The sequence below is a fragment of the Vidua macroura genome, chromosome 2 (assembly GCF_024509145.1).
Source record: "Vidua macroura isolate BioBank_ID:100142 chromosome 2, ASM2450914v1, whole genome shotgun sequence".
Taxonomy (NCBI): Eukaryota; Metazoa; Chordata; class Aves; order Passeriformes; family Viduidae; genus Vidua; species Vidua macroura.
The window spans coordinates 51,610,911-51,635,543 of record NC_071572.1 but is presented as its reverse complement, the minus strand read 5'-3'; the positions used below and the strand labels follow the sequence as shown (position 1 = coordinate 51,635,543).

At 35.1% G+C, this 24,633-nt stretch overlaps 1 protein-coding gene across 1 annotated transcript in view; it reads right to left on the bottom strand.

Annotated features, from left to right (window-relative positions):
• The window catches only part of DACH1 (dachshund family transcription factor 1), a 356,660-nt gene that overhangs the window by 110,932 nt on the left and 221,095 nt on the right, over positions 1-24,633 (bottom strand). Inside the window, exons 4-5 of the mRNA XM_053971477.1 lie at positions 6,910-7,065; positions 6,188-6,360 (exon numbers count right to left, since the gene is read on the bottom strand). Coding sequence (XP_053827452.1) covers positions 6,188-6,360; positions 6,910-7,065 — 329 coding nt within the window. The remainder of the gene's footprint in view (positions 1-6,187; positions 6,361-6,909; positions 7,066-24,633) is intronic.

The window sequence follows — 24,633 nt, the reverse complement described above, 5'->3', positions numbered from 1 at the left end:
TTAAATTACTACTACTATAATAAAAGACACAGAATTCAGAATGAAAACTTTCTAAAACACCCCTCCTCCCCCACTCAATTTCTACTAAAACACAGTGAGACACTACCTGGGATTCTTGATCAAGTTGCTACCCTTCAGATAATTAATACTTAGTCTATCAAGGGAGAGAAGAGTTTCTCTTGCACCATAGACCCCCCCCGGAAACACAATTGTCACTTCTTGTGTTTCCATGTTATACATGGGAACCGCCCGGAGAAAATCTGTCAGTGTGACACTCTCTTTTTCTTGTCACAGTGCTCTCACCGCTGTGCATGGACAGACTGCTTATAGGGCTCTTTTAAGGATGCTTTGCTAAGGACTTAAAGAACAACAGTTCCGTTTCCTATTTTGGGACCACAGTCCCCCTCATTTTCTTCCTCCCCTGGGGCTGAGGGTCTAACAGCTTCTCCTTTTCTGGAACAACAGCCCCCCCCCATTTCCTCCTCCCCTGGGTCAGCGGGTCTCAAGAACATCTTCTTCTTGAAGACAGAGGGCACTACTACACTCTCTTCAACTCTTCTCTGTTTGCTCTATTCCTGTGCTCGTAGTCACTGAAGTAGGTGTCTTGGTTCACTATTGCATCTCCTTAAAAATTCAGTCTTTGTTGCAGGAGAAATTGGTTCAGTCTACGACTGAAGAGTAGCCAAAAGCTACTCTGTCATCTCTTCTCACCTAAAAATTTCTTCTTCTAACATCTCAGGTCCCAGATTGACTCTTTTCTCATTCAAATCAAGGAGGAGTAATATTTTACAAAGCCCTTATTTTTCAGGAAAGGGTTAAAAGTCTCGGACTGCCCGGATGGCAGAAATCTCTGCCCAGAACTCCAACTCCCATGACTGGGCACCTTCCCCCCCACCCCACTTCACTTTCTCTGTATCAAACCACAACACACACATGAATATGCAAATTTCTAAACATAAAGTTTGTACTACTTTCTGTGTGTCATGTGTAGATACCTGTTCTACATGCCACAAGTTCATTCATATGAGCATATGGCTGCTATTGGCTTCAAACTGCACCTCAGAAACATTCATGATAAAAGAAACAAGGATCCCACATTATTAAAAAAAGAACATGATTCCAAGTTACAGCCTACCATATTGAGTCAGCATCCTCTAAGGTCATTATATAAAAAGTGTATTAAAAGCTAAAACAAATAATATTAATCATATAGATAGAACTAATTAATGAGGTGGAACACAGCGTCCTCTAATATAAAGATGGCTAAGCCATAATAAAGAAGGTCAACTATACTTTGACCTAAGATCTACTCATTCTAAATGGAAAAAAAAAAAAAAAAAAAAAAAAAAAGGAATGTATCTACATACAAGTTATTTTAATATGGAGATTTTCTCTGCTATGTTCAAGTTCCTACAAATTAGATATCATATTCTGTGCAGTTAGGATAAAATTGAGTGTTATTTGATTTACATTATACCTAAAAAATTATAGGTATATTCCAATTTTCATGTTTGGTCACTTAACATGTGAAAGTAGTTGTTTTAGGAGCTGATAGACCTATTTTTATTCTGAAATATTTATTGCAGACTAATTACATTTTATTGTTTGAATGCTCTAAATCTAATTTCTCCTTACATAAAGAAGAAAACTTGATCATACTTCATGTATAAAGAGGAAATTAAAGTAGCTTCCCTCTTCAATTTTTACACATTCAAGAAGAGCACTTTAAAGTAATGTTAAAATTTCTATTTTGAATGCACAATGCACTAATGTCTCTAAAAATAGGAGGTTATCTGAAAAGTCAGGTGTTTTTCAGGTTAGGCATACAAAAAGGGTTTTTCTGCCAGTTTGGAATACAATCAATTTTGTTCTCATTCCCTGTCTGTAGAACACGTACAGCATATCCAGCTTCACAGGAATGCTGCCACTGCCTGCATAATGCTTTTCCTGTACGGCACAGAAATGTCCATAGAAAACTTTTGCCTCCAACACAGGATTCAAGACTCAGATCAGTGAAATGAACTTGTCCTTTTTCCTCTTAGACCTGTTTCCTTTCAGGTATGCTCTCTGGACTTGCTCACCACCAGTCTGACATGAGACATTAAAATGTACTCTGTTCAGCCATTTCTGTATGGCAGTGACAAATTTCTTATCTTTGGCTATTATTTGGACTTTTTGGGAAAAAAAATCACAGAAACACACAAGTCTGAGTTGGAAGGGACTCAGAAGGACCATCAAGTCCAGGTCTTGAATAAATGGCTCATTTGGGGATTGAATCCATGACCTGGGTGTTATTAGCACCAGTCTCTGACCAACTGGCCTATTATAGGCAAAAAAAAAAAAAAAAAAAAAAAAAAATAGGAACATTAAATTACATCAACAAGAGCATACATATTGGCGATGAGAAATGAAAAAGTGAATGGATTCCAAAATAAAATTTCATGTCAGAATAGTCCTATAAACAGAGTTATTCTAAAAAATAAAATCTGTCAGCAGCTACCTTTCTTAAATAAGTTTGCAGTAAATTTCTGCTATTGGCTCACAGGAATATATCTGTCTATATACAGATAGATTTTTAAAAAGGTATAAAATGGTGTAACACAACCAGTACTGTGACAGATGTGAGGGAATTAGCAATGTTTAGTCTGATATATCCACTACACAGTGGAAAACTACTGTGCCACTGCTGTCTCCACTTTTTCAGCTGGACATATTGGTTTCTGCTATTTTATTCTTAATTCTTTCTATAAGTATTAGTCACATATGGATAAATTGCAATTTTTGATTCTGGCATGCTGCTGCTCTGTTCTAACTTTTACAATGTAATTTCAAGTTGCTCTTAACATAAGGTATGTCCTTTATATTTTCATATATCTTTTTGCTGAGTGAAAAAAATTGATGTAGTGAAACTGCTAACAAGCTGAGCCTTTGCAACCATGGGCAGGTGATGAAAGCCACTTCATGACTAAAGCATCCCCAGGTCACAGCTGTCACAGTCACTGCAATTCATTGTTGTCACAATCTGCTGTCCCTGCTTGTTGCTGCTCTCCTCTTATTCATCCAACTCATATATCTAAACATTCCATTACAAAAAGACATCTAATGTTCGTCTCATGTTCAAAAGGGCACAACACTCTTCTGAAAAATAATTCTGAAGATTTTAGGGCTCAGAGTTCACTGCCAAATCTAAGGTGTTGCTTTGTAAGCCTTCCCTTGTAATTTTGTCTTTGTCTCATCTCCTGAATACAGCAGGATAAAATGTTTAGTTAGTACATGATCTCAGCTTTATTCCAGCATCTTATCATGAAGAAATGAAATATTGCCCAGTAATAGAAAGGCATTTGAAGCTTTGTGAGTTTAAAGATAACAGTGCTAGCTGTGAAGTCAGTGAATTGGAAGGAAAGGTCAGCAAGTCATTTGCTGTGGCACTGTTCACAAAGGCAATCCTTCTATCCAATGAACCCGGTTGTTCATAATCTGAAGACTTTGGTTTTCTAAGACTTAATTTTGTTCTTTGTTGCTTAATTAGATATGATTATTATTGATTTACTTTTCGGAGTAGAAATTTCTCACAGGCCTTCTAACTTTCAAGCAGACTTTACACTGGCAAACATGCTGTACTCTAATTTCAAATCTATGCTGTTGTTTCAAATTACAACTACAAACTCTGAGATGAGTGATTCAAAACTTTTCAATTTGTGGAAACATTGATACTAAGGAGAAAATACTTCAGTAAAATTAGGGTTTAAAAATGAGTCAAATCATAATGAAAACAAAATCAAGATGTCTGAAAATAATAGCAATAAAAAACTGGAAGCTATAATTCTAATAACAAACAGTTTCATGAAAGAGAGCAACCGCACTATTTATCTATTCCTGTAAAAATAAAGAAAAAGGAGGTTGACCTTCTCACTTACATTTATTCTTCAAGTTATTTATTTTGATTGTAGTATAAGTTATTATTCATAAACATTACGCTGCCAGCACAAGGTTCAAGAAGTATGCTGATTACAGTTTCCTGCTCAACTGCTCAGTGCATATAATTCAGTGGGCATTAAAATCACAGCTTCTTACTATGCCTTGAGAACAGGTAAAGTGCCAGTGATATTATGTCCATCCTCATGGGAAAAAAATCACCTAATAATGACCTCATGCTTTTAAGTTTCTGGGGTTTATGTTTCAATCCTATTCAGTATTAAAAAATAGGAACATAATTACTTAGCTGTGCTACTTCTATCCACATGACCATATCCCTCTGCAATAGATAGTAACAGAGGATATAAATCTAGACATATGCTGTACCACAATGGGGCTGAAGGAATGAGTAGGAAACAGTAAGTTCCTTAGCCCTCATAGTACTGTTGAAATAACTATGTGCAGCAAGATCTTACATGTAGAAGTGAGTTTTGAGTGACCGATCAAAACTCGTGCTTATGGATTCACCCATAGTAGAAATGAATTGTGAGCAGTAACTTACAGGCCTTGACTGAAGAAGTCACAACAGCACTTGGGTAATGTGATCTTCTACATAAAGGACTCAAAATCCTTAACTTATTAGTGCAAACTTCAAAAGAAATGTGTATTTCATCCTTTTATGTGCACACTTTCCTAAAGAGAACTTAGGTTAATTTGGTCATTTAAAAACATTTCATTGAAATCCACATATTTTTATATTATGGTTATGTGCAAACCAGATGGGAACATGAAACCTGGTTTGTCAAATAACTTGCACAGGATGTTATGCCAGGAGTTATGCAGAAGTTGGCAGCTACAATGAATATTTAATTAGCATGGATATGAGAGCTGAATTTTCAAAAATGACATTGATACCTACTGTAGATTATTAATACAAACAAATGCTTAAATAAGCAAACTTTTGGAAAGAAATTATGATTTTCCAGTTATAAAGTGCAGATAGAATGTTTCAGAGAGGCTAAATTGTTAGATACTTTCAAAGTCTTCACCTTCATTATATGGAATCTATCTCTGCTAAAGAAAATAGATGAGCTACAAAAATGAACTTGTTAAGAAGTAAACAACCCCCAGGATAAGGAAAATTTTCTGGTATAGGACTGCCCACAGTTACAATAATATACACAGTTATATGACAGTATGTCCCTTTCAGAGTACAATAGTTTTAAACCTACTAGACAGGTTTAGATCACATGAGCTAAAAGTACTTGTCAGTTAAGTGCTTCCTGGGTCCAGCAATGTTCCCATAATGGGGTTAGATCTGTCAACAGAGCAGGACTTGCTTTCCACAAAAGGAAACCATTTTTACATGGCCTATGAGAGATGCTGTACTCAAATGTACCTGACTGTGGTAACTGGAGACAAAGATAGTGGTCACACTGCAATATGCTCCCATAGACGTATTTAAATGTAGGCCATAGTAACTTAAGCAGCTTTAATAGCTACAACTAACTTGTAAATCAGCTTTACAAGCTAGAAGTCAGCTTGTTAAAGTTTAGAAACAGAAGGTTACCAATGCTCATGAAGGTCAAATTTTATACTCTTACATATGAAATAAAATAGCTCATAGAAAATGAAAGGAGGGAAAATAGCATGAAAATAGTAAAAACAAAGTTTTGTTGGCACAGTAATTCATATGTCAGGTGTCATTTAGCATGTGCTCCATCTCAGTCTTCATTTTTTAAATACCCCAGTAGGACCAGTGGACACTGGTCCAATTAAGAAAATAAATTTAGAGGACTGTTCTGTGCTACTTCATTCTAATTTTTTCTGGAATTTGGCAAATTTAGTTTCTGCATTTTTAAAGTATCAAACCTTTCAGCCTTCTTCAGATAACTTAGAGCATTTAAGCTCAAATGCTTAGATTTTAAAGTTGGAAGAGCAATCCCTTCTAATTTAAAAGTAATTTTTTCCATGATATCTCAAGGAACATTAGATTACAGACTATGAAATACAAGAAATCACAAAGCTGTGTATTAAAATGCTTTGAGTGTTGCTTTAATACTGATTTAGAGAGATGGAGGGAAACTGAGATGGTAACAGTGGCCACCAGTAGCCTGTTGTGCTCTCAGAGTCACCACACTTAGTTTTCTTGTATTTACTGACTTACCTTAGAACATCTGACACCTATAAAATATTTATGATGCTTGGGAGCGGGCTACGATTTGGTGCCTTTTGGTTTGGGTGGGTTCAGTTTGGTCTATCCTATAGTTACCTTAATAACAGATGTCTCCACTCTGGAGGGAGGGCTCTGCACTTGTGCTGCTGCTGCCATGTTGGCAATGGTGCTGAGGTGGTTCATTTGGCTCATTGCCATCGTGACGGAGGCTGGAGGTAGGCTCACGGGAATCAGTGGGTGGGGCATCATCATAAAAGGAAGTTCCAACCCTGTTGGGGAGAGAAACAGAAAAATACGTTTATGTATATTTTCTTAAGCACTGTCTTCTTTTTCTCCTGATGGACAATTTTCAAGTGACAGGTGACAAGATGGTTCACATTGCAGGAAAAAGCAGCTCTAAGTCAGTTCTCTTCTGGGAGATGCAGGGGTGAATCACTAGCAACCATGGAGGGTTTCTAGCCACAAGGAGAGGCTATTAGACCTTTTAGTTTGTTCATATCTGTGTAATGTATGATATCATTGCTAAGCCATGGCTACTTATTATAGTTTTTGATATCTGCTGTAAGGTGCCTTAGAAATGCGTCATTATGCCACTGATGCACAGGTTAGCAGTTATTTTAAGTATCAATTTTATTGCATATGTATTTGTTCTTTACTGTCTTCACTTCCCCTGCTTAATACTCTAAAGGAAGTATTCCAGTATTCCGCACATCCTTGATTTTTTTTCATTGCCTATTTATAGAAACACAAAAAAAAAAAAAAAAAAGACAGGGACTAGAAAACTGCTGATGTTAGTGCTTAAAGATGTCAACCCGTACCATTTGGCAGAAGGTGGTTCTGTTGAAGAGGGTTGAGAGGATGGCTAACTGGAACATTATGCTGTCCAGGCAAGTTGGGGTGGTTAACAGAGGCCTGTGATCCTTGGGTGGGGGGAGACTGAAGTTTTTCTTTATCCCAAGAACCATCACTGCTGCCTGCGGGGAATGAATATATATTATTCGGATGAATGAAGACTCCAAATTTTCAATTTCTGAATTTGGAAGCAAGGCCAGCATTCTAACCTTTTCTGCAAGTGGAAATTTATTTTTTAATTTTATTTTTAATATGTGGGTTGGGGAAAGGACTTTAGGGTTGGGGGTTTTTTCCACCCTCTGAAAAAGGAATGTAAGAATGACTTTTTTAAAGTAACAGGTAGCACAAATTTAAAGTATTAGAGTTGTGCTCATTCACATGAAGTTTGTGTTTTGTGTATATTGTACATACACTTTTCTCATACTTAGAAAATAAAACTATATAGGGCACTTTTTAATATGTGAGAAAATATTTTTGCCTGTAAAATGTCTAACAAAAAATATGTCCTGTTATGCCAATTAAAATTTAAAGTACAGTTGTATTGTGTCCTGTATTTGTGAATAAATAAACATTCTTTGAAGTAATTAAAAAATTAACTTTTTGAGGGTACCAATATGCATGCATATATGCTTTCCTGATAATTTTATTCTGTATATTCAATTTTTATTTCATATTATTAATAAAAATGTGAGGGATTACGTTGATTCTTGCAGTCTTCTGGTAGTGGAACAGACTAACAGCAAAGAAGAATGGGGATAAACAAGTACTGAGATGAGAAATAACTCATTTCTTTGAGAAACACCCTTTTTCACTATTGCAGACTTCTTCATAAAAAATAACCATAGAGTTAAATAAGATACAATTAAAGGACAATACACTCTGTATAAAGGACAATAATAATTAATATCTCATTATTAATTTCTATATTTATATGCAATGAAAAGGTTAAGACCTTCCAAACTGACAAACTGTATTATTCTCAGTGTGTACTTATATATAATGCTGAGATTGAGTGCATGTATGTTTATGCAAACACAATAATCTATACACTCACTGTATGAGTTTATTTATCATACACAATCAATAAACAATGTTGAATATATTAATAAATATGGATATATGCATGCATTCTCAGCAGTATTAATATACCCATCAGCAATATATGATTGCTTCCTTTTTCAAGTAGAGCACAATTTCAACCTCCTGACTTTGAAAATGTCTACTATTTTCATGGGAGCATGTCTTGACAGGGACTTCAGGATGATATAAGTCAAGATGCATTTGATCTATGTTCAGTTTCTATTTAGCATTATGGATTATAGCAAAGTATATATTTCTAAATGTTTTTCTACATACATCCTACTCTTTAATGAACAACAGAGCCTGAAAAACAACAGGAATGACACCACCTCCTTCTTACTTCAGTAGAAAGGGGATAAGCCTATTCGTCTTGACATATTTTAACGTCGTTTTCATTGGATGACAAAAGCACAGAAGTTGGTAGAATTCCAATTTAATTTCTCTAGATCTATTAAAAACCTGATTGTAAAAGCTGTACAACATAGTTTATAATGAAAAATACTCCATTATTGCCATGATTTTCTTTCCCTAGTTACTTCAGGAAGACAGTTAGGGCTCAATATAAATTCTAACTCATTAGCTCAATACTGTTTCAATCCCAGTGTAAATTGTTCAGAAGTAGGTAATGAAAATTCAGTCCAAAGTCTCCCGCAATGAAACATAGCAATTTTATGAAACAATGAAAAGAATCAATTATACGAGATACTTTTATTATTTTACAAGAAATTTTCATAACCTTTATGCAGTGAACATACTTGAGATGGTAAATGCATGATTCCAATCTCATGACCTCTGACAAATGAACATGTTTTCTTGTATTTTGAGAACTAAGACACTCTCACAAAGACTTAATACACATTTAAATACATAGTAAACAGTGAAATCTTATCTGGAAAAACTTTTTTCCCTTTTAATTTCATATTCTCTAATTTTCTGCTCTTTACCACTGCAATGTACGTATTTCACTCCCTATCATCCAAGCCTACCCCACCCTCTTGTTTTGCTTAATCCTTTTGAAGAGTTTACAGCAATCCATTGCAGCACTCCAGCTGTGGAAGGCATCCCACCATGTCTTCGTGCTGGCAACTCTGCCACAGTTTTCTGCTGCACAATGGCTTCCAGCTCTTCCTGTTTGGTGGCCATGTTATGCACTTGCTCTAGATGCATTTCAGCTGGCCTATTGATCCCACCACCTTTTTGGGGGAGACAAGTAACTCGTACATGACTATTCTTAGGTACTTCTGCAATTTCTAACACGTCAATAACCCACTTTGCAGTCTTTGCCACCACATGGCTCTCCATCCTCTATCTCCAGTGAGATGGCAGAACAAAGGACCTTGCTAAAACACTGTCCTTCAAAAACTGCTGTGCCTCATCCAGACATCTCTAATGAGCTTGATTTTATCCCTTTCCCCCTTTAAATCTAGGTTAAAGCTCTTTCAATGAGCCCTACTAACTCCTGTTTCCCCTTTGAGCCAGGTGTAGCATCTCTTATATATATGAAGAATACAAATAATACATAAATATATATTAGTAATTATATGAATATTTGTTAACATTATAAGGAGGATGTTTGCATTTTATACTGCTGCTGAATTGCCAGTAATGAGATTTTTTTTTTTCCCTATTTTTATCAGCAAGATCTTCTACACTACAGTTAATTTCATGTTGCATGCTGATGTTTGATATGGAGATGGAGTCAATTCTTCTGTGACCCTTCGTAACCTGGTCACAGAATTTTGCAAGGTCAGTTATAGTTTGCCAATTATGGCTGTGCTTATGTGGCTAAGAAATTAGAGCTTTTCTAAATCAGTACTCTTTTCTGCCTCAAAATTACAGTGTCTGCTGTTTTAGCATGATATTGAACCCAATAATAATTTTGGAAGAGAGATGACAAGTTTCAGAAAGTCAAAGTATCAAGGCTAGCATTTAGCGACAGTGTCCTTAATACTTGTAGTCTGGAATCATCTGTTAAGATCTGCTTATATGGAAAATGATTTCTAGGCAGAATCCAATCCGTAACATTAGAAACCACTTTCAAACTTCCGACTGTCGAGCTCCTGAACACTTGAAGTGAACAGACACAGATACAAAAAGTCTTGGACATTCACTGTGTTTTTCTTATGCTCATTAAACAGAATACTTTTCCTCTTAGAGGAAACAGTTATTTTCATTAATGTCAAAGCAAAACAAGTGTTATTCTTTAGACACTATTCATTGTCTGCACAACAAAGTGAAAGCTATCGGTTCTGTCACTTTTTACATTTGGTTTTGATTTGATGCATACAGTGGTTTCAAAGAGTATTAAAAATCTGTTGCTATCTTCCTCTTCACTTGTTGCCCTGCTGGAGGCTTATGTTTTTCCAGTTTCCATCAGTGGTTGTCAACTCTTTGTAATAGGATTAAAAGCTTGGACACCTGATATCCCTGGGTGCTGCAGTTCACCCTCATAAAAGCTGTTTGCTTTAAATTGAGAGAAAATCAGTTTTTAGTGGCATAATTAATTAAATTATGCAAAGTGTTCCAGATTCAGCATAACACTTTCTGAAGCCGCAATTGGAAGCTCTACATTGCATTCAAACAGCATTTCAATTGACGCTGCACTAGGCTGACCATAGAGTACCATTTTCAAGGCTTTCAAGCACAAGGGATCCAATTTTGAAATGCAAATGCTTACTGTTGAGTGCTCAAACCCCATACATGTGTACTTGAATAGGCAATTTGGTAGCCAACTACATATTTCATATATGATAGTGCTAATACAGGCACTCAAAAATTTGAAATGAAGTTCCAAATATAAGTACACATGCTTAAACAACAAGCTCCGATGATCTCACATTTTCTCATGATGTACAGCTCAATGGAACAAGAATGACAATACTTTTTCACAATTTAAAAGGCATAGTACGGAATCCATTGCTTTCCTCATCACCAATATTTCAGCACATATTTTCCATAATGTGAGTTACCTTCTTCCATAATCAGCAGTTACACAACAAACCATTATTTGCACACTGAAGTGGGTCCGTAAAAGCCTGATGCCTGGATTATTTGTATTCATTAGTAGCACAATTAGGTAGCTAAGGATGATAATAATAAATTGAAACAATTCTGGACGAGAAGGTAATGCAGCCAAGAAAAAGAAAATGAAGCAGAAAACTAGTGTACAACGTCAGCCTCGCAAACAAATGCTGATCTAAACATACCAGGTTTGTTTTTATAATAATTCCTCTTATTTGCAGACTCCTTTTCCTTTTTTCATTCTGACCCTATTAGGATTCAGTTTGCTTAAATTTCTGTTTCCACAATGTGAGCTGAACAGTTTAGTTCCTGTGATAGTCAACAGGGATCCAGCCAAAAGGTTCTGGAGAGCTGTTGAGCTCACTCTGTGGGAGACAGGCCTATCTTTGGTCAGCTGAATGTGCATCTGCTGCTTCCAAAGACTACAGTGACCCTTCTCCCAGACTCAGTTCAATGGCCTAAACACACATTTGAATCATGTCTTATAGGGTTGTGAGTACCACACGACACCTGCAGGAGACCCCAAGGCTATCTGGAGGTGTAGATCAGGCAGAATACTCGAGGGTATCTAAGGTAGTAGCATATATCTATGCCCAGGCAACCAAGCCAAACATTTTTGATTATAGGTAGTTTTTAGAAATTGAAATTAGGCTATCTGCCAGGCCCTTGGGTCTTCCCCTTCCTTTCATGTGGAAAACTTGATATTTTATGGAATTACAGAAAAGAATTCAAGCATGTCTTTAGGCAAGTGAACCCCAGAACTGGCTCAGGAATAGTTTCAGGAACCATTATATACACAAGCAGTATCACATAGCAAAAACAAAAAAGAGTCTGACTTCCCACTAACAACTCAAACCACTTTTTTTTTTTTTTTTTGTGTGCTACTGATCTCCTTTTAGTCTCATAATCTTTCTGTTATCTTCTGTGTTTGCTGAAACAATTTGTATCTCAGCAACAATTACCAAACAAAGCATCAGTATCAGCTGTCTTGGATCATTTTTCTGAAGTGGACTATTCACGATCTAGGCTATTTATGTCCACTGGAAAATATGCATAATCAGCGTGCTAAAAATTGGTAATCTTAGCCTCCTTACAGTGAGGAAGCCATTTCATAAACTGCCCAAATCAAATACTGCTGCTTTAGTCTTTGAATGGTTATAAATTTGTGATTTGATTTCTATATAATTCAGTTTCCCAAAATCAGATGTACAATTTATCTGCGATATACGAGTGTTGTGAGACTGTATAAAGAACACATGTCTACAGATAAAGGCATTTTTGCAAGGTCTTTATGTTACTGCTACATCATTAAAGGAAAGAAAACACCTTTGCCATTTTTAAACAGTATCATCATTTTAAACAGTATTTTTGATATTTGATTGCTACCTCTTCTGAGACCACAAAGTGATCAGGAGAGAAAGTACTGTGACATAGAAAAATAAGTTCCCCAAGTCTTCTCTGTAACCCTTTGTATTTGGCTTTACATAAGGATTTTTCTTTTCTTTTTCACCCCCTCAGAAGGTTTTGCACTTTTTGGGGGGTTTTTGGTTACAAAATCATGTTTATGCTCTTAAATAAGCCATGAGCAATGTGGGCTCTCAATTGAAAGTATTCATAATTTTCTCTAAAATAGCAGGCTGATGGGTCTGGTATTTGTAATTCTGCTATTATCCTGACAGATTATATACATGTGCAGTAGCAAATTAAAGAAAAAAAAACACACACACAAAAACTCCCTATCCTCTGATAAACATTTTCCATATATAAAGGAGAAGCCAAAAGAACCTTTGGAATTATATACTGTTTATTCTTTGCTGACAAAAGTAGCAATCTGAAAAACAGTTAATAGCCTCAATCATGTAGACTGCTTCATTCACTGTTTTAATTTTATTGCATACTTGTTTTGTGGCAACAGCAAAGAAATTATAACTGCATTTTGCACCATAATCCAAATTTGTACCCACTTTACTTTTCCTTTATTTATGTTCTGATAATAAAAACTGTAGTAGAAACTGTTAATTCCAGGAAATAAGATTGAATTCTAAATGCTGAATACCAGAGTATAGGTTTAATCATTAATCAGGAAATACTGAATTTATATAAGTTAATAAGTGAAAGCATTTTTTTACAGTTACAATGAATCCCATAGAATATAGATATTTTATAATAATCCTTCATTATTTCACAAAAAAAAGATTAACACAGGAAAAGCTTTTTAAAATTCAATTTAATGAATAATGAAACTGTCCAAGACAACTGAAAGCTCAGCAACTCAGTTACAAGCTGTGCGACATTTACCTAAAAATAGATTTTCCATTTGTCTCCTTTTACTAATACCTAACTTGTGCTAATTTCATAGATAAAATCCAGTTTATTTTTATGGTTATATGATCTTAAAAGATAACAATGAGATTTCAGATAAGGAAAAATAAATTTGTGACATCATCAAGAAACAAATAATGAGATGTGTTGTATGCACTGTGTTCAAGAAAATAAAAACTGTTTTCACCTGGTTAAATAAGTTAACTTCAGACCAGAAAGCTGGAAGTACAGCTAGTCCCTTGAGGCAGAGTTTTTAAATATAAAGACTAATGATCTATCAGAAGTCAACCAAAAATCACTAAAAACTACATTTCCCTTCTTTCTCAACACAATAAACATCACAAAATATTTTGCAATTTGCAAAGTGTTTGTAAAAAAATTGCCCATTCAGTAGATAATTAATATATTACTATATGTAGTCATTGCATGCAATTGTGGATATGAATATTTTCTGTATGCTTAAGGAATAAGTAAGAGTGCCTGGCTGAGTAGTCTATAAGAATATGTTTAGAACATTTTCTGAAAAATATGGGTTTAAGTTTTTTTAGTGTAAGATCCTGTTATTTCAGTTTGTAAAGAAAGAAATTATCCTCATTTGATTTGTTGCTCTGTATAATCAGTATAACAGTATAATAGGCTTCCTTTTTAGTATAGTGGAAACTAAAACAGACAGGTCCAGAAACTTGTCCAAGGTGAAAGATACAAGTTTGAGTTTATGAGTGATTCATGCCTACAAGTAAGTGACTAAGCTTTCCTGAAAATATGGATTTGGATGGGATTTCGTGATTAATACACTGGTCTGATACAGGCAATTCCTCAGTTGGTGTAGACCCTGATTTTTGATCCTTATCACCTCTACTCTGAGTTTTTCACAGCCCCTAATTCTATATTAGCAGTGCACAGAACAAGAAATGCAAACCAAAGCAATATACCATGAATGTATTCAGTAACTTGTCATCCCCCTTTTCTTTCTCTTTAAAAAAAATTCTCAAAAAGTTTTGAAAAATAATAACCTAATTACTGCCCCTTTAACTCAAGAAGAAAAGTTCTGCAGATTTTCAGGACATCCAAGTATGGCTGACATTTCTGGATAAAGTATAAACTAAAGAAAAACAAATACTAGAAAATCCTCAGTAAATACACTGTAGTGCAAAAATTAATTGCATAGACAAAATGCAAAAAGTGAGTATGCTAAGCTTTCTAATGTCTTGTAGTAGATAGACATAATTGTTAGCTAGTTCACACTTTGCCCCACCTGTTCCAGCTGTGTTACAATATGAAAAAATAAGAGAAGCACGATATATTGGGCTTGAAAGGAAAAATTAAAATTTAAAGTGAAATGAAAAGTGAGAAGGTCTCTCTAAAAACATGTTCAATGTATTCCAAAGAAGGTGCACCAGGGATGAAAATGAAAAGCAAGGAGGTTGACAGATTACAGGGAATCAAGTTTATTGATGACTTTTTTAAAAAAAATGCTTAACTAAAGAGGAATATTTCAATTTCCATCACAAATGCTGCACAAACTCATAACAGTACGTTGGCTCTAAAAGGTTGCGCACAGAATGCCTTCTTGATCATTTTTCAGATTTTTACTCACTGAATTTTTTTAGTAGTTTTCTTAGGGAGGAAGGGTAAATTATCAAAAATCAGTCCTTATTAATCAACAGATTAATATCCAGTCTTAAGCAAAGTTGATTGCAAGGTCTCATAGCAATTATAATCATCCCTATGCTCTCTGGGAAAACAAATGCAAGCTGGCTGCACGAAACCCCACCAGCTGCAGCAAGTCTCAGGCACTCTCCAGAGCACATGGCTGTGCTTCCCATTCAGGGAAAAGGAGACTTATGTTTGCCCATATATTGGCTTGATGAGCAGCATGGGGCTGGACAGAGGTTTCCAAATAGACGCTGTGTCTCCTCCACTCTAGAAAACTGCTGTGGAAATGCCAGAAGGCTGCACAAGCTCTGAGGGTCACAGAGCCTCCTTTGGGAAGCTCCCCAAAGGAGAGCTTTCCCCCTCCTTTGGGAAGCAGGTGCTAACGCTAAGCTTTGTGAGGAATTGTCTTACTTTTGAGTTGCCTGCACAGCTTTGATTTAGCTCTCTCATGACCATTCCGATAATAGTCCTTAATTTTTAGGTCTTATATATTCCTTATGCAAATTTGCAGCATGTAATAGGTCCAGGTCTCAAAGAAATCCAGTGATGATGATGATTATTATTACTATTATTATTATTGTCATCATCATCATTAAAAAATTCATTTTTCTAGCTTTTAGGTGCACAACTTCACTACTTCAATGTTATTTGAATACACATGTATGTATCTGTGTGCACATCTCTACCTTTATGTCACACACACACATAAACAAAATGTGTAAATACGTAAGTGGTACAACAAATTGTGAATTAAGAGTTTTACTAAAAATATCTTCTTTTCACATGCTTGGATTTGTAAATGGAGCATATTCTCCCACCAGTTCAAAATCTAGTACATTCAACCTAGCAAACAAATTCATAATGTGCTTCCTTCAATCAAGAATAAAGTATACGTTATCTTGTGTTCGGCGTGGAGTGAGAATCACTATTACATCTCAGCTGTTATTCAGCACTTCATTATGCTGCAGTAACTGTGTTGTACACTTAAGCCTTTACGTTTTTTTCTATAGGTCCATGTCCCAAGACAGATGACCGTACCATTTTGTTACTTAAAGGAGGAAATCTTACCTAAGAGTTTATGGATCCTGAGTTCAGGACTGCTGAAACTGCTTCTGCACTTGATTTATTGTTTTCTCAGGATGACAAAGAAAAAGTTACAAGTAGTATGACTAGTAATAACAGTAGTAGTAATAATATGTGACAGAGCAGGTGGACACTCCTGGCCCCAAAGGGCTCATAGTGTGAAAATACAGAAAGAAACAAGTAAATATACACAGACAATAGGCTACAAGGAATTTTCCTCAGTAAGAAAGATCTACACGTAATTGAATATTTGTTTTAATTGCTTCCCACAATTGGTTTTGTTTATGCAAAAAGGATCATTTTCTCTGTGAGATTTAGTCTACCACCATTCCCTACTTATGTACTGATACCCTACTCTACCCAGAACTGCTGCTGGTTTTTCTGACTGAAGCCTTACAAAAATGATCAAAGGTAAAATCTACACACAAAGGCAGCTAAAAGTATGAAATTGGATTAAGACGGTAGGAATGTGAAAATGATACATCTTAACCAGCAAATTTTTCAAATATTTCGTTGGACTTTTGTGATTGGGGGAGGAGGGGAAAGGAGGGTGTTACTACTTTCTAATTAATTTTGGTGGGTTTATTTCCTTTTTAAAATTAAAAGAAACCACTATCCTAAAATTATTTAACACAAAAGATTTATTTACTTTAAAAGATCACTGTTATCTATAACCATTTCTAGTGGCAAAAATTTTCACCTACTGTGGAAGAGACAAAGGTGTGAAGCCAGTGTTTGACAAAAAAGTCTATTGTCATTAGATGAAAGCATGTTATAATAATTTATTCAATATTGGCTTTACAGTTGCATCTTTCTTTTTTTTTTTTTTGATAATTTATTCAATATTGGCTTTACAGTTGTGTAATTTTTTTTTCTATAGTAGTTCTAGGACAAGGAAGTTCACCTAAGCTATTATACCAAGATTTAGTACTCTGAACTTTACCAAGCCCACATGAATCTTATTCATTGTAGTCATTCCTGTATCTTATATCAAACTGATTTCTGAAGAATGCACATGCCTTTTAAGTGTACTTTAAACAATATCTTTAACTGTGTCTAGACAAAATTCCTAGCAAGGTATTTACATCCAGATCTCATTTAGTAAAAATCAGAATGTTGCACTCCTTTAATGGTCAGAAAAAGACATAAACACACATCTTACTATATTTCCTAGCTCCATCAATCTTTATTCGTGGTCAATAATTCATCTGATCAGAGATCAGGGGAGTTACATAATAGGAGAGACAACAGGTAGCCAAAAAGCACTTTTTTCTTCACCCTGCCTTGTCTCAATTAGTGATAATGTTCTCCAGGTCAGAACTATGGGTACAGTTTTGAGAAAGGCAACGTCTGTTCCCAAGTCTCATGCTTTCTGAAAAAGTTTTGACTTGTGTATAACTGATGGTTATTATGTAATAACAAGGCAGGCTAGATGCCTTCTCAGCAACTTGTGTTCAGTCCTCTGCAATGTCCTATCCAATGGATAAAGATGTTTCTTTGTGTTAAGTCCCTCAGACTTAAACCCTACAAACAAGATGATACATTAGCAACGCACATGGATCAGCTCAGTATAGAATGAAAGAATCATGATAGAATTATTTGGATTGGAAGGAACCTTAAAGATCATGTAGTTCTACCCCCTTGCCATGCTTGAGGGGGTTGTATCAGCTATTTGTAGGTTATCAATCATCCTAAGTTTCCCAAAACAAATACATGTCAGATGGAGATCTGGATTCCACTATGGCGGCCAAGAACCTGAAAGTTGCTTGAAATTTTTCTGCTACTGGATCTAGCAATATGTTTTATGCTGCTTAATTAAAACAAAGACACAAAAGCAAACAAACAAATGTTAATTTTGCATTAAAAACTATTTAGGCTTAGACCTTGAACTAAAATATTGGACAAGGGCCTAAAGTTTTTCAGATGCTTCAGGAAAAATTATGCAAACATTTTTTTCAAATTCTAAGTTTTTTATTCTGAATTAAGATTTTTGTTTCTTTAAAATGCAAGTGAACATTTTTTCAGAAGTCTTTGTTTTTCCCAACAATCTCTCTAGTGTACAGTCAATATAGACCTCTAACAAAAATTAAAAGCTGAATTTCTCATTTTTAAATCATCAAGACATGAATGCACACACAAATTGCTAACAGGTAACAATTATTTCAGAAATTAAATCCTAGAATTCAAATTTGGCCTAGAGGCCATAAGAAGTTAGAGTTGTGTTCCTAGAAATAGAATTACAAGTAGAAGCACCTGACACTTGGCATACAAATTTGGCATGCAGCTTATATGCCCCACAAGATATAGAATACATAATTCCACAATTATATTCTAAAACAGGAAAACATCTACAAATAATTTTAAGATATCTTTCCCTTTAAAAGATTAAGACTGAAATCCTGTTTCCATTTAAGTCAGTGAAACTTGATAAAGGCCAAAATTTCATTCTAGTTGCTTTGATGTACCAATCTGGGCACAGCTGAGTGCAAAGATACAAGTCCTAATTCAAAGCAATGCCTAGGCACGTTAACTCAAAGGATGTACAAATGCTAAAAACTGGCTACGAAGTTGATTATCTTGTGGTTAATCTTTCAAGGGATAAAATGTGTTACTTAAATGTGAGATATATGATAACTGAATATTTGTCCTGTAAAGTGATTCATTAAAAAAGAAAATTTAAATATCAAGACTACCCTTAGTTTCCACAGGGATTTCTGTGCAGTCCTCAGGATTGACACTGTGTTAAAGTATTAGTACAATTTTTCAAGCAGATTAGTCTGAACATAACGCTTTGAAAAATTTAAAAAAGAGAACAGATAGCAAATGTCACTTCTTTAGTAGCTACAAAATGCAAACTCCAAGTGTTTTAACCTAATGAATAAATGAGTTTGTCCTTTATGTATAAAATATAGTTAGTGTTTGTTGCACAAGTTTTTTAATAATAGATGAATTTTAGGTTTGCTTCAACATATTCAATACAGTGTGATTAATTTGGTTTTTCAAAAATGCAAACTAGACATTACTATATTACTCTGCAAAATGCACAGCTTGCAACATTATTGTCTCTGTGGGATCTTAAATTGAATTGTAAAATGTGTCTTATTTCCAGTTTGATTTATGTAAGAAATTTCAGTGGATAATGCCCTTTTTGAAGTTTCAGTGCTTTCTCCAAAGAAAAAATACATAACTAAAAATCATGACATAGCTTATTATAAATCACAGCAAAGTTTTATCCTTACTTAATGTTTCACTTAAAAATCATATACTGATGCTACATATTAGATTCAATTCAGTGAATTAACTTTTTTTTGAAGCTTCATATTATGACAGATTATATAACGCATTTTTGACATGTTCTATGATTTTATTGCGATATTCTAAGTAATTACCAAATCTCTTTTTCTCTAAAAAAGCTTTCCTGTGCCCTGAGAATTAATCTATGATACCATTTAACTTGGCTTTTTGAAGTAAATATCACTAGATAAAAAGCCAGCTGGTTCTGAATAATGGGATACTTGAATGAATGTATTAGTGTTTGAAAATGAGAGTACAAATCTTTTAAAAAGATTAATTTCCATAAGAAAGATAGCTCACAGATCTACAAAAGAATAAATTCAAAACATAATAAACTGGCAGAAAGAGAGGTAGATTAAAGTAAAGGCAGCAGCACCTTGTTATTGCAGCTGTTGTATAGCAGTGATTCTGTATCAATTACAACATTTGGTAAATATGGGCAGCCTCTTCAAAGGCTTCAGTATAAAGCTTGAACCCGGAATACACAGTACACCCTATGTAATAACTTGAGTGATTAATTTTTTTTTCTTAACAGGACATAACTTTTGTTCCTAACAATTGAGTCTCTGGGAAGTGTTACAAAGACGCTTCTGACTTTAATAGGAATAGCTAACATCAGTTTTGTTTTTTTTATTAAAGATTTGGATATGAATTTATCTTTATCATGGAAAAGAGCTTGGCTTTATCACCACACACAAATGCTGACATCAGCATGTAAGCTGACTTTTGTTGTCCTATGGACTTTATTTTCAATATCCTGTTTCAAAATATGTTTCCTTGAATGGGTCTAGGATTCTGTGCACACAATTGCTTTGGCTAAATATTAATGAAAAAAAGTTTGCTGATGCCACTAAATACTGCAGGTTTGCATAAACAATGCTGAGCCTCAAAGATTTAAATCATACTGGGACAAACTTTGAAGTACATGGGGGGCATTTGTTTTTTGATGATGGGATTAATCTAGTTTCCGTCAGACCCACATCAAGTTTTTCACTGGTACAGTGGAAGCCAGTTTGCTCTTAGCAACCTGTTCTGGGCAATCTAGGGATTTGGTCCAGAAACAGTTCCTCAAATGATGCTGTAAAGCACTGTATTAGTGAAGTGTAGGGAGCTACATCTGCCAAATCCAATGAACAAACAGCAAGGCTTTCTTCTATGGTAACAGATATCAAGTGCTGAAAATGCTAGCACAGGCACTTAGGCAACAGGAGTTAAATGTTCCAAAATAACGTTCTTTTCTTGCGAAACTGCTGGAGAGCAGGTTTCCCAAACCTGAGTGTCTGGGCCACACCAGTGCAGCTGCAGGACACTAGCATGTTTCGAAGCAAGTCCAATAAGCATTTGAAACACAATTGCAGAATTTTCTATCTCAGTCAGACACAGATGGATTTTCAAGTGATCAGACCAAGGTATTCTAGGGTCATCTTAATGACAAAATTTAATTCCTTCCTCCAAAGATTAGAAGTATTAAAACTAAAAGGAAATATTTGAATACTGAAAGATATTTCTGTTTCTATCCTGACTTGTTCTCTGTGGAAGCTGAATTGTTGTTGCTGTTGAAACCTAGAACAATGAATAATAGCCTGAGGGCAGACTCTCAGATAGTTTTGTTAAAAATTTTAAATTAAAATTTTACAAAATTATAACAGTGATTACTGATGACACAGTCTATACCTCAACTGTACTATGTACAAAAACTTGCATAATCCTTATATACACATTTAAAAGACAAATTTCAACATACTTTTTAAATGCATCCTAACAGAAAAGTTACAAGGAACGCTGCAATTTAAATGACATTTGTAACGTAAAAGTTGCAAAAATACTCAGAACTGGACCAAAATACCTAATCCTGAACTTCCACTTTGTTCTGGTATTTTTTCAGTTCAATTCAGTATATTTTGGTGTATATCTTGTCTGATATGTTTATGGATTTCTTAGATATATAATACACATTTTTATATATGTGTATACTTTCTAGATCTCTATAAAACATTTCTAATTTCATTGCTTTCAAATTACCATATTTCAAAATTTCTTTTGCATTCCATATTTTTTAATTTTCCCATATCACTAACAAGTGAAATGAAAGCAGATCCTGAAATGGTGGCATTTCACAAGGCATGACTACAATCAGACAGTGATGCAGACTACAAATGACCCACTCATATGAATACTATTCAAATTAATGGTAGCAAAATGGGAGTGAAAGCAGAAATTTGGAAAAAAGTCAGATGATCAAAGGTAATAATTAGTTAACAATTAGAGTTAATAGTTAGTCCCTGACTGTTGAGCCCAAGCAAGTGGCCATGTTTTATTACAGAACCTGTTACCCTAAACTTCAGCTATGCCAAGAGCACTGCATAGTCAGCAGAGTCCCACAAGGAACAAATTATGAAGCCATGATGACTCACAGATTTTCTTTCAGATGCTCATCCCTCTTGTCAGTGATCATTAGAGAAATATTCTACTGAATATGCAAATACACAGGACACTTGTGTGCACTATAAATGTCAACCATAGCATGCTTTTTGAACGATACAGTTACATTGCAAGGCACAGAAACGCCTGCTGCCCTGCCACAGTATGGCAGACTTCAGTGAAAGAAGAACCAAGTCAAAAGACTAGAATTAGATCTGTGCAGCAGCTGCAATGACTCATCTCAAAGATAATACTTTCCTCCATTATTTTAATTTGCTAAGTCAAATAAACAGCCAGACTCCCTTGTACACTTTGAGAACACTGCAGACCTCCACACAGGAATGAGCTTTTAGTGATTAAGAATAATTTGAACTGAGTAAATGAAAGTGAAAACAAATCAGGGAAGTATTTCAAGATTAAGGCAAACATCTATTGCAATACAACTGAAAGGACTTTAAACATTACAAATAAGTCATTTTAGAATTCAGTGACACTTACTAGTCTTTGTTAAAACTGGCTGCAAAATGTTTACAGCAATTTTCTGAAAGCAACTCCAGATTCTTTTTTAATCATACTACTTTAGGAAAGCTGCTTTTAGTTAAAATACAAAAATCGTAGTTACAAGGTTTCTGCAAACATAACTGCCATTCCATTAAGGAAATGGCACAGCAAACAGTAAATAGTAGCCCCAAGGGAAATGTAAGTATTGATTTTATTACTATGTTGGTTGGTTTGTATTTGCAATTGTCAACTCTAATTTTAGACTATGCATTAAGTATCCTCATAATAGCTTAAGGAAAAGGCAAATATTAATTAGAACATATTGATAATGTTTTTATAAGTCTTAGATTTAGTGCTTACCAAGCATACGTTTTGAAAACATACAAACCTACTTCTTGCTTGTAAACGTAGCTAATAAATGAACAGGCAGAAACTATAATTACATGGATTATATGATACTCTTTTGCATCGAGGCATCTTCTAGATGCAATTACTTTAAATTGAAGTGCAAAGACATTTCTTATTGCACATGGCTATGCTATGGCAAATAAGATTGAAGGCACTGATAAAATACAAAATTATAAATACAGAGATTGATTATGACTTTCATTCCAGCCACTGTTTTTTGATTGTCAGATTCCTATTCACCATTTAGTCTCTAAGCACAGATGCCTGCTATACACAGAAACTGCAGAATGGGTTATATTTGCACATACTAAAGGTAATTCATGTCCTCTTTCTCCTAGCCTTAATTAATTTAAGAAAGTACTTACATAAAACCAAACTTATTATACATTATCATTTGTTCCTGATAATGTGCACATGCCCTTAACTTGCAGAAGACTCATGACTCACTTTGGTACTATACTGCAAAAAGAAAGTAGCAGACAGATTAAAGTAACCAACAGAAAATATAGGTTTAAAGTTGCTTCTTCAAAGTTGCAGAATCTTCCTATAAAAAATGACATATGGTAAGTATGTGGTGATGGTAATTTCCAACAATGCAAGACTGATTGGACAATTCACAGGAAAAGGATTTCCTACCCATCTGTACTTTGCATTTCAGTTTACAGTGTGACTTGCACAAAAGGTACATTGCAAGTGCCAGCTGATGTAGCTGACACTTCAGAAAATTCAATTCCTCATAAATTTCTGTATTTATGAATAAGAATAAGATGTGTTTAATATCTAAATATGTTTAGATATGTTAATGTGTTTAATATCTAAAGGTAGCTAAAACCAACTGTTTGTGCCACATAGTGTTGTCAACTCTTGCAATTGTATCACCAATCCTGATATCCTTCATACTTCTTAAAAATCTCTGCTACAAATACATGATGATTTTAGTCTCTCAGTTTAGATTAAAGAAAAATTCATTTTTCTTGCAGTAGTGTGATGTAATATCCCAAATTAGGTGGATGTCCCTGTGACTGGGTGAGCATTACCATCTGAGGGACATCTTTCCAGGCACGACCACACTTCCAGCCCTGCCAGGGAACTCAGGCTTTTGGGTTGCAGCCGGACATTTACCCTGGGTTTATCTAACATTGTTATGAAGCTTTGTTCAAAATCTTATGAAAGCAGATTACAAGCACATCAGTGTCAAAGTATTATTTCTCAGGCAAATGGCTTGCACCAGTTCTCTACCTATCCTAGAATCTATACATACTATACAAACATGTAACTGCTGTTTGGGGGTGTTGACAAGTTTCTCCTATTCTCTTGACAGAGGAAATAAAGACCGTACTGAATTTCTTCCTGCCTTTACCCACACCACCTGTGTGGAGCATGCATAGGGACAGATTTGCTTCATGGGATGCAGAAAGGGCATATCTTTGTGGCTCACTGTGCTCTTCTGTCATACCCAGAAAGAGCCAAGCTCACAAGGTACCACTACCACCATTCTGCTCTCCAGCAAAGCAGAGGCTATTGCAGAGCTGGTCTGGGAGCTGGATAAGGAAAGGCTTTCCATATGCATCCTCTGCAGATTATACAACTTAATAGCCTCTGCAGAAGCCTGAAGGTGAATAAGCTGGGGTATGTTATGTTTGGCATGTACCAATGCATGCAGATGCATAAAAGTTCAAGGACTACATTTGTTATGTGAGTATTTATACTTTCTTTCCTCCCAGGGGACACCAAGATCTTAGTCTATTAAATAACACTTAGGTGGAGAGTGCAGAGTGGATTGTTTGTGGTCACCTGATAAAAGTAAACTTCCTTATTAATACCAGTTATTAAAATCTGTGGCTGCTGATTTCATGTTATTTCATGTTACTGTTTTGTATATTATACAGATGTATCTTTGCTAC